Source organism: Herpailurus yagouaroundi, unplaced genomic scaffold (genome assembly GCF_014898765.1).
Source record: "Herpailurus yagouaroundi ecotype Mexico unplaced genomic scaffold, PumYag 67050, whole genome shotgun sequence".
Classification (NCBI taxonomy): Eukaryota; Metazoa; Chordata; class Mammalia; order Carnivora; family Felidae; genus Herpailurus; species Herpailurus yagouaroundi.
Genome location: NW_024419905.1, coordinates 18288 through 29342, shown reverse-complemented (window position 1 = coordinate 29342; position 11055 = coordinate 18288). Strand labels below are relative to the sequence as shown.

General features: G+C 34.1%; 1 protein-coding gene across 2 annotated transcripts in view; it reads left to right on the top strand.

Moving 5' to 3' along the window:
- Positions 1-1568: 1568 nt before the first annotated feature.
- LOC121024738 (eukaryotic translation initiation factor 1A, X-chromosomal-like) overlaps positions 1569-11055 on the top strand; it is a 23882-nt gene continuing 14395 nt past the window's right edge. Inside the window, exons 1-4 of one of the 2 annotated variants that reach the window (XM_040466956.1) lie at positions 1569-1713; positions 3523-3606; positions 5840-5943; positions 7009-7059. In XM_040466956.1, the coding sequence (XP_040322890.1) occupies positions 1698-1713; positions 3523-3606; positions 5840-5943; positions 7009-7059 (255 nt within the window). In that variant the 5' untranslated portion in view covers positions 1569-1697. The remainder of the gene's footprint in view (positions 1714-3522; positions 3607-5839; positions 5944-7008; positions 7060-11055) is intronic. The other variant, XM_040466957.1, reaches the window with a different exon arrangement.

The window sequence follows — 11055 nt, the reverse complement described above, 5'->3', positions numbered from 1 at the left end:
CCCCGTTCATGCTCTGTCTCTCTCTGTCCCAAAAATAAATAAAAAACGTTGAAAAAATTAAAAAAAAAAAAAGAAATAGAAAATCTGAATAGATACACAAGGTAAAAGTGAATCAGTAGTAAACTTCCCCAAAAGTAAAGACCAGGATCAGATAACTCTACTTGGTGATTGGTGAATCTAACTTTACTAGATTGGTGAATTCTACCAGTCATTGAAAAAATGAAAGAGGAAATATGACATTACACATTCCATGAAGTGAGCATTTTCCTGATTGCAATACCAAGAAAGACAGGGTAGAAAGAAAACTACAGGGTAATACCTGCTATCAATATGGATGCAGATATTCTAAACAAAACAGTATCAACATATTAAATGATTATTACCACAATCAAGTGGAATTTATCATAGGATAATATCATAGGATAATTTATCATAGGATAAATGCATAGGCATTTCAGGTATATGGTTAAGTCTCTATTTGTTAGGTTCATGGTCTGAGTTTAAGTTTTCCCTTTCTTCTTTCCTATTTCTATCTAGCATTTAGTACCTCTCAGATATTGTGCTGTTGGTCAAGGTGAGAAATAGCCATAGTGTCTGTCCTAATAAGGTTTTTAATGAGACAAGGAAGACAAATATTGAAAAAAGTGTTTTATTTTTTTTTAATTTTTTTTTAACGTTTATTTATTTTTGAGAAAGAGAGAGACAGAGCATGAACGGGGGAGGGTCAGAGAGAGAGGGAGACACAGAATCTGAAACAGGCTCCAGGCTCTGAGCTGTCAGCACAGAGCCCGACGCGGGGCTTGAACTCACGGACTGCGAGATCATGACCTGAGCCGAAGTCGGCTGCTTAACCGACTGAGCCACCCAGGTGCCCCTGAAAAAAGTGTTTTAATGCATGGATAGTGATTATTTCAACTGTATTACATAGTTGAAATTACTAAGAGTCTAGGTCTTACATGCTGTCACCACCTGTAACAGTTATGTTTAGTGACAGAGGTGTTAGGTCATGTTGTGGTGGTAATCATATTGCAACATATAAACATCTCAAAGCATTTACACGATATTAAATTTAAACTTACACAAATTTGTAGTACAATTATATCTCAAATTTAAAAAGAGAGAGTAGTAAGAAGAATGTTGCACAAAGGGTGTCTTGCCTTTCCTAAGCACTCCACAGTAGATGAGCATGAGAATACCGTTCAATTTTAGGTAAGAGTTAATGTGTCAGTAACGTGTTAAACCCTGAGATAAGAAAGTCAGAAAGCAGCCCACTCTGGATGAGTCAGCAGTGGAGCTTGCTTAAAACATCTTTAGGTAGAACCCAGAGTCTGGCGTGCTCACTCCTTGATTCCTCTTCTCAGCTCCCGGTCCCCGCCTCTACAGGATTCAAACTGCTTGTTTTGAACTCTACCCAAGGTCCTCCTCACCAAGAAGTCAGCCGACTACGCCTGCGCAGTAAAACGAAGTTGTTGGGGGCGAGGTGTGGGCCTGGCGGAGGCACGGAAAAACTACGTCAACAGCCCTAACCCCTTTGGCCGACCGCGCAGCCGCACTGTTGAGGCATCTCTGCGGTGGTTGGTCCAAATAACTGTCAGTCACTTTCAGGCTGGTGGCCATCCCGCACCGCCGTCCGAGTAGTTGCAGCGCCACCGCCACCGGGAAGAGGTTGGAACCGCCTAGACTTGGCAGTCGCCACCATGCCCAAGAATAAAGGTAATCCGCGGATAGCCAGACCAAAGTTCTCCCTGACCCCTGTCCTCGGCCTAGACTTGACACCAGGACCCAGTGACCATTCTTCCTTCCCACTTGACCTGGCCCAGCAGGGTAGCTGGGACGCTCTTCGCGAGTACAGTTCGGTTACTTCGGGCTGTAGCCGACGCTTATTTATGTACGGCCTTCAGCGAGAGAAAGTGAGCTTTTCCGACGGCTTCGCGTGAGAGGGGCCGCGGAGTCTTAGGGATTTGGGGGGGGGGGGCACTCCTTTGGAGGTTAAGTGTTTCCTAAGCTGGACTTTTTTGTTCTTTACGGGACTGTACAAGAGAGGGTCTTAATTTTAAAGGATGATTCCTGCTTTTGTGACTCCAGATGCTCTTCATGGCTTTCTTTGGGGACAGTTCATTATTTTTGAAGATAGTACCTCTTTCTTCTAAACAGTAGGTGAAACCTTGATGCCTATATGGGTTCATCTATAGGGGTTTACTTTTTCTCAGCCCTTCACGGTTTGACGCTCTTTTCCAGAAGACGTGTTGACATAATTTACCAAAGTTTTGTACCTTTGTTTCCTGTAACAAAGTAGAAGTAAAGGTTTCTATCTGCCCTTATTCTGAGGCAAACCTTTCGCAGGTTATCAGATTTAAGAATAAGTGTGTTTTGAATTGACAAAGTGGGAGGCCTAACCTGCGTAAAACAGAATATTTGAGGTGTGGAACACCTTTGCTTTTCTAGGAAAGTAGTTTTGATTTGTTGTAAGAATGCATAAGATAGTGAATCCAGGTGGATTAAGAAATTGTTGAAAACCATCCACCTTTTGCCATAACACAGAAAAATGTGAGACTCCCTCTTAGGGAAGGGTTGGGTGCATTGAAGAAGATAAATATGTAACACAGTGGTCAAGGAGCACATTTTAAAGTTCTGTTTGGGTTGTGAATTTTTGTTTCACACTGTTCCCAAGAGTCCCTAATTAATAACACAGCCCTTTTTCTACCTATTGGAAATGATTGCTCATGTGCTTTATGTTCTGGAATGGGTATAAAATACTATGAAAAATGCCTTCACTATTTAATAGAAAGCCTCAAAGAAAGAAAGTTAATACCATACTCAGATATGTTCAACTTTAGTCAGAGCAAAAATTGAAAAATATAGTTAACTGAAGTTTTAAATTTTTAATATAATATGGTTGTGTAAATGAATACTTTTTTGCTTATGGGAGTATAAATTACTGTAGCTCATCAGAAGGCTAAGAAAACGCATGCATTAATCTGGAGAAGTTGTAGAAAAATCTTCAACATAATTTAATAAGTGAAACATTAAAGGTATTTAAAGTAAGGAATTAACTATACTGTATCATTAAAATGTTCATCCTAGTGCATGGTTATCCATTGTTGACTGGGATTAAAATAGGTTATACAAGTGAATGTATGGGATCCTGTTTCTGTTTGGAAAGCATAGATAATAAAATGTTAGTAGTTATCTCTAAGAAGGGAGATTTTTTCCTGTGTATTCTTATGTCAGAAAAATACACAAATGTCAAAGATGGGTTGCAGTTTATTATATGTTAATTTGGTAATGACTAAAAAGGAACCTTTCAGAAATTAAAAGTGTAACTGTTTAGGCAACCAAATACATAAATTTTTAAAGATCTTGGAATTCTGTTAATGTTGTAGTGGTATTTATTTAAATTAAAATTTTTTTCTCTGATTTTATGAAGTTTATAAGCCTTATTTTAGCTTGTTTCATAGTATAGTATAAAATATTATATAGATTATTACACTTAATATTTTATTCACTTTTTAAATCAATTAGGTAAAGGAGGTAAAAACAGGCGTAGGGGTAAGAATGAGAATGAATCTGAAAAAAGAGAATTGGTGTTTAAAGAGGATGGACAAGGTAACACTTTTTAACTTATTAACATTTTTAAAAACGTAATGTGAATTTCAGTCTAACCTGAAAAAGGATCCTAGTCATAATCCTGAGCATTTTGCTTTTCCTCATTTATAGTACTCTACCCCACCTCTCCCGCATTTGTCTATTAAATAACAAGTTCTAATCTAGTTCTGCAAAGAGGATTAATTGCTGGCATTTCTGTAAATGCAGGGGTTTTTTTGTTTGTTTTTTTGTTTTGTGAAGAACATGTTACAACTGTGAGAATTTTATGGTTTAGAGCAAACTAAGCCTAGAATATTATTAATAAAAATGTCATACTTTAGTGTAAGACGTGAGCAATGTTATGGTTATTCAGTAGACCATGGATATTTTTGAGGAATATATCCTGACTTTTGGGCCCTCTGTTTTTAGTGATGCTAGCATGTTATGTAAAGTGTAATAAAACTGAATAATTGATGAACTCTTTCGGAATAAGGATACAAAGATACAAAATATGAGCTAGAATATTTCTGGAATGTTCCCCCCCCCCCATTTAAAGAAAAAAAGTTAAACCCTCAGAAAAGTTGGATATGAGTGTAACTTCAATACAGTTTTTACCTACATTCACTGGTTTTTAATATTCTCTGCTTATATGTTTTCTGTATGTGTTTACATTTTTTCATAAAGTTTTAAACTTTTTTAGACATCTAATTCCATAGTTAGACTTCAGCCCTAAATACATCAGCATTTATCTCCTAAGAACATATTATTTTGTCATAATTACAGAATTATCACAAGAAATTTAACTTTAACATTTATCCTGTTATAAAACAGACTTCCAGTAGTAAAATAAGTCATGAAGATGAAAAGTACAGCAGGAAATATAATCATTAGAAACAAAACCAAAAAAATTATAGTGTTCTCCAATTCTGTTTAGTGCTGTCCACTATATTAGCCACTAGAGATATGTGGCTATGTTTAAATGAAGTGAAATTCAAATTTTGAATTACTCTGTTCAATATGATTTGTAATGTTTGCATCAACAGGAAAACTTCTATTGAATAATTCTGATTTACTGTATAATATATACTCACATTTCTTGAATTGCTTCAATAATTTCCAGCACTTCCTAACAAAACCGTGGAGTTATTCATGCAATCACAATCTACTAGAAAGTCACTATTTTTATTGTACATATAAAATCTGTTTTCTGTCCAAAATCAGTTACTTTGCCTTCATCTTTGTTACTTCCATTAGGAGTTTGTTTTCAGGGCCAATTTTCTCATTTTCTTCTTGTTTTTTCTTGTTTTTCTTATGTTGAGGAACTGGAGACTCATTGCATAACCTCAATTAGTGTAATCAGTTTGTTGGTATAATTATAAATTAGTCCAAGCTCTCCTTAGTATGGACTTTAGTATTATGAAGATTTTTATAGTAATTATTTTTTTCCTTCTCACTCTTGCTTCGCTTTTGTTGTTTAAATCTAGGAGAGATTGCTCCATACTGACTAGTGCTCTTATCTTACCAGTATTTTCTAGTGACAGTTGAATAAGATGGTTTCTTAAAGACACTTGGTTTTGTAACTATTTTAAACATTTAGCATTTTTTCCTGGAACATCATCCTTGTAATAAGAACTTCAGGATGATCAAGTTATTAAAAAGTAAACAAAAATTTATTAATAACTAACCTACTGTTTTTTACCACTGAAGTTTCTGAAGGAAAGGGGAGCCAAATGTGAGAAATTGATAAGCCAGGATTATGATGTTCATTGTAGAATGAGCAAGTTTGATGTCTAAATGTAGAACATCCAGTCATGAAGATAGAGAAGATTTACTCAAAATTGGTAGATGATTAAAATGTTCATAATAAACAGATAGCATGTCATGGAAAAGGCATTTATGACTTTAGATAATTTATTCTGTAGGCTTTTACTTTAAAAATAAGGTGATAAAGTAGATAAGCATAGCTGAAGAGGCTATAGAAATTGTTTGAAAAATGTGTTTTCTAGTTTGCTTGAGTATAAATAAAATACATCAGATATATTAATGTCTGTTAGATGTGTTAGGATATCACCTTGAAAGAACTCTTTCATGGTAGAATATTTATACTTTTTGTTGATCAAGGCTTAATCCTTTAAAAAAATTTAGTTTGTTCTAAGTCTAGCAGTAAAATTATCACTTGTGTGCTAATTTCAGTTGTTACATTTTAACAAAAATTGAACAGTACCTAATACTCTTTCCCCTTCCCCCCCCAAAGAGTATGCTCAGGTAATTAAAATGTTGGGAAATGGACGATTAGAAGCTATGTGTTTTGATGGTATGAAGAGATTATGTCATATCAGAGGAAAACTGAGAAAAAAGGTAGGTGTGGAGATTTGGATCACTTTAATACAAACTTTGCTGTTAAAAAAAATGGCTCTACTTTAGATACATATGGGTCAAGCAACTTATTTTTGTCAGTTCCTTAAGATTTCAAAGTATAATTTTTTAGATGAGATTGTAATTAAGCAAAATTAGATCCTTGATAAACTTATAGAAGATTTTACATACAAAGAGTTACCTGTTTCTTCTCTATTGTCTGCCAGAAATACTTACTCTGATTGTAATATTGAAAAAACAATCAGATCCAATGTACAAAACAAATGGCCTATACTCTTAAAAATATGTTATACCAGGAAAGAAAGCAAAAAGCTAGATAATTGTTTTAACATTAAAGAAAACTGAAGAGACTGCTAATTATATATAGTGCATATTCCTTTGACTAGATTTTAGCTTGGGAAAAACAGGAGGGAAGTTTGAAATTGGATAATGTTAAATAATAGTGTTTAATTCCTCATCATATAATTCAGGCATATTTATTAATCATGTTGGTTAAAAAATCCTTCATCCCTGATTTTATGATTTAAAACAGTTTTTTTGTTGTGTTAATACGTTGTTTTCCAAATAAATGGTGGGTGTAGAGTCTATATTTATGTATATAGACTGGTGACAGAAGGACTATTAATGTGGATGGCTGATTTTCTTATATTTTGAATAATTGAACACCATTGGAGTAGTTTGTGATTAAAAACTCTTAATTTTCATGACACAAATGATTATTCCTTTAAAATCTTTAAACTCTAGACTACTTGAAATAAAATTATTAATATTTTAACATCCTAAGTCTGAAAATTTGAAACTAACTCAAATTTAATGTAGTTTTTTCCTACTATACTATAACTACATGTAACTAGAATAACTTTGGTTTCATAAGTATGTTTATTTACACAAATAATCATGAATGTGTATGTTGTTGTTTTTCCCTAATTCTTAATAGAAACTTTTTTCCAAACTGGGTGAATTTTTTTTGTGGGAAGAACTGTTTGGCATTCTTTATATTACTTGTTTTTGATTAAATATAGTGTGCAGTAAATTTTCTTTTAATAGGTTTGGATAAATACCTCAGACATTATATTGGTCGGTCTTCGAGACTATCAGGTAACAAATATGCTTAAATTGTATTGTGTCCGTGTATTTAATAAGTCATACATGTTTAGAAGATACAGTATAGACATATTTGATTGGTTCTAGCCAGTTATGCCTGCTCACCATTGAATCATCAAAATTTATTACTGGCCAGTTGTGTTCAGGACATTAGTATTTTCCTAATTCAGAATAATTCCCATGTGTGTTAATGAAACATGTATATTATGAGAAGACTGGTTGGTTCAATATTCTTTATGTATAGTTTTTATTTTAAATGTAATATGCTGTGAATACTCTTTTAAGTTTGGATAAATACCAAAGATTATTCTGTTCTCATTTGTTTAAAGGCCAGTTATATGCTCGGCATTATGCTAGGTATGTCATGTGTTAGGTTTCCAAATACCAGCCTGTGAAATACTGATGTGAAATGAAAAGATATGCAGAGATTGTATGGTTTTTCTTGTGAAGCTAAATTGTGAGCCTCCCTTTTTAAGTATATTTTTAAAATTACCTTTTCTGAAATGAGAGTGATAGTATACATATGGTGGGGTTTTACTAGGGGTAAAATTTTTCTTGTCAAAACAAAAATTTAATACTGTTCTGTTGGGATCCCATCATCAATTTGGTTTTGTTTGTTTGTTGTTTTGTTTTGTTTTTAAATTTAAAGGTCTCAAAATCCATGTCTGAGGAGCCCTGTTATAGGGGAAGCATCTGATAAACCTTTACTTTCCAAAAGGCTTAGTCTAATTGTGGGAGGAAATGTAGTTAGTAGTTACAGTGCAAACTTATATAAGTATATGCTATAAATTTGATAATGAGAACTTACAAAAGAACATAATAGTTGCTGTCTATAATCTCAGCTTTTTGACTATGCACAGGCTGACTCTGTAGCCCTTGAGCTTTCTAGCTGTTGGAACTTCCGATCATATATTTTTAAGCAAATTGTGAGTGATTTCGTTCTGTCATTGTGAAGAGTTTTTGTATATATCTTTTAGATCTAGTTTTATTATATTTGTCTTTTGTTTTCCTTGTTGATCTTTTGTATAATTCTGTTCATTGTAGATAGAGGCATATTGAAGTCAGTTCTACTTTGCATGTCTAGAATTTCCATTAAGAAAATAGCCTATTGCTATTGACTTTTTTGTTTAGTGAGACATTCTCATGATTTCTTTAATATTTTTAGACATGGTTTCTTTAAACACATTTCTAGAAGCTGAGGTAAAGTGTTAAATTCAACTTCTGGATTTATTCAACTGTTTGTGTTGACTATTTATGGGTCACAGTTTACTGTTTTTTATGTGGATCTCATAATATTTTTTTTTCCAAAACTAGAAATTGCAAATACAGTGTAGCAAGATAGGAGATCAGATTTCCTTTCCCAGAGTTTGTTCTTGCTGTTTTTTGTTCATTTAAGTATCTTTTCTGTGCTAATGTTGTATAGTCTGTATTTTTTTCTTACGTGTGCATGTTAAATGATTAGCTTTGTGGACAGTTCATGTTTGGAATGAGGTTTAATTAAAACCAATAAGCCTTCCAGGCTTTGTATATAGACTCTACCTTTGGGGGCCTACAATCAACATTCAGACAATTGACAACTCTGATTTAGTCTTTTTTCATACTTGTCCGTAATTTTAGGGTCAGTCAAAGCTGGGTCATTGGGACTTTCTCAGGTTTATCTTGAGAATGTGTATGGACACAGATGCACACATGTACACACATGCACACACGGAGCCCTGAGCATGTGCTTGATGTGTTTCTCAGTAATATGTTGGACTTTTCAACTGTCTTACAGCTATCTACTGCCAGCTTTTAAAGTTGGTCTTTTGGTTTTGTTTGCCTTGACTGTTACCAGTTAGCCATTACGATGTTATAAAATTGCTAGATTACTTTTTAATAAAAGCCCCCAGGGTAAAAATAATAGTGAATGAACTCTTGATAATATAAAATAAAGAAAAGCCCTACAAGTCATAATTTCCAGGAACTACCAGACAGTCCAAACACATTTTCTGTCTCCAGTTGCTGCTAGTATGGTGGTTTTCATGGCTACACAGAATTGGGGGAAGGGATGGGAATGGAACAAGGTAAAACACTAAAAAATTTGTTTGTACTCTTTACCCATCTATAAACTCTCAGACTATTGCAAGCAATTGATAATTTGTGTATTCTGATAAAATGGATTTTGATAGTTTTTGCCAGTGTTCTCTGGTTTTATGAAGGAACAGATTCATTTCTGTGTCTCCCTGCCTCATTCCCACCTTTATTGAGATATAATTGATATGTAACATTGCGTAGGTTTCATGTATAGGTGTGATGACTGGATACATTTATGTATTGCAAAATAATTCCCACTATAACATTAGTTAACACCTCTCATCTGTGATACAGTCACAGTTTTTTTGTGGTGAGAACGTTTAAGGTGTATTCTTTGAAAACAATTAAATGTGTAATATGTTGTTAACTTTAGTCAACGTGCTAATCATCAGAACTTACTCATTTTGTAAATGGAACTTTGCATCCTTTGACCAACATCTCCTGAGTTCATCCAGACCCACAGCCTGGTGACCATCACTCTACTGTTTGTGCTTTCTGCTTCTTTTTGGAATCCGCATTTAGTAAGATCATACACTGTTTCTCTGTCTGGCTTTTTTCACTTAGCGTAATGCCTGCAGTGTTCATCTGTGTTGTTAGAAATGGCAAGGATTTCCTTTCTTGTGGCTGAATAATTTTCCTGTGTGTTTGTGTGCATGCACGCATGCGTGTGTGTGTGTGTGCCATCTTTATTCATCGGGTGATGGATAGATACTGTTTCTGTGTCTTGGCTATCATATGTGGGGTGCACATAACTCTTTGAAATCCTGTTTTTCATTTCATTTGGTTGTATATGCATAGAAGTGTGATTGCTGGATCATATGGAAGTTCTGTTTTTAAATTCTTTCTAGTACCTCCGTAGTGTTTTCATTAGTGGCTTTACCAATTTACATTCTCACCACCGGTACAAGGGTTTTTTCTTTTCTCTGTGTTTTTGTCACCATTTATTACATCTTTTTGGTAATCGCTCTTCTAACCAGTATGAAGTGACATTTCATTGTGTTTTGATTTGCATCTTCAAGGTATTGAGTACCTTTTCATGTACCTGTTAGCCACTTGGTTATCTTTGAAAATTGTCTATTCAGGAATCTTTGCCTGCATTCTAATATAAGATTTGTGTGTGTGTGTGGGGGGGGTTGTTCTTTTTTCTCTTGAGAGTTGTTTATTTTGCATGTTAATTTCTTACCAGATCATTGGTTTGCAAATATTTTCTCCCATCCTGTAGGTTGGCTTTTCATTTCTGTTGAATATCTCCTTTGCTGTGCAGAAGTTTTTCAGTTTGAGGTAGTCCTAATGGATTTCGTTTATTTTCTTTTCCTTTTTTAAATATACTTTTGTTGCTTGTGCTTTTGGTGTCATTAAAAAAATAATTGCTAAGTCCAATGTCAAGGAGCTTTTCCCTGTTTTCATTCATTAGTTTTAGAATTTCAGGTCTTGTTTTTTTTTTTTTTCTTTGATCCATTTTGAGTTAATTTTTATGAGTGTTGTAAGAACGGACTCCAGTTTCATTATTTTCTGCATGTGAGTATCCAGTTTTCCGGGTGCTACTTACTGAAGAGTCTGTTCTTAATTGAGAAATTAAGAACATTTGGTTCCCTTCTCTTGGTTCTTGGTTCCCTTCTCAAGTAGTAGTTGACTTGATATATGAAGATTTATTTCTAGCCTCTTCATTCTGTTATGTTGATCTATATGCTGTTTAATGCTGGTACCATACTGTTTTTATTACTGTATTTTTCTGGTGCAGTTAAAATCAGGAAGTATGATGCCTGTAGCTTTGCTCTTTTTGAAGATTGCTGAGGCTATTTGTATTTGTTGTAGTTTTGTTTTAGGGTTTTTCTCTCTGTAAAGTAAATACCACTGGAATTTTGATAGAAATTACATTAAATCTATAGATTGCTTTTGAACTATGAACAGTTTAAC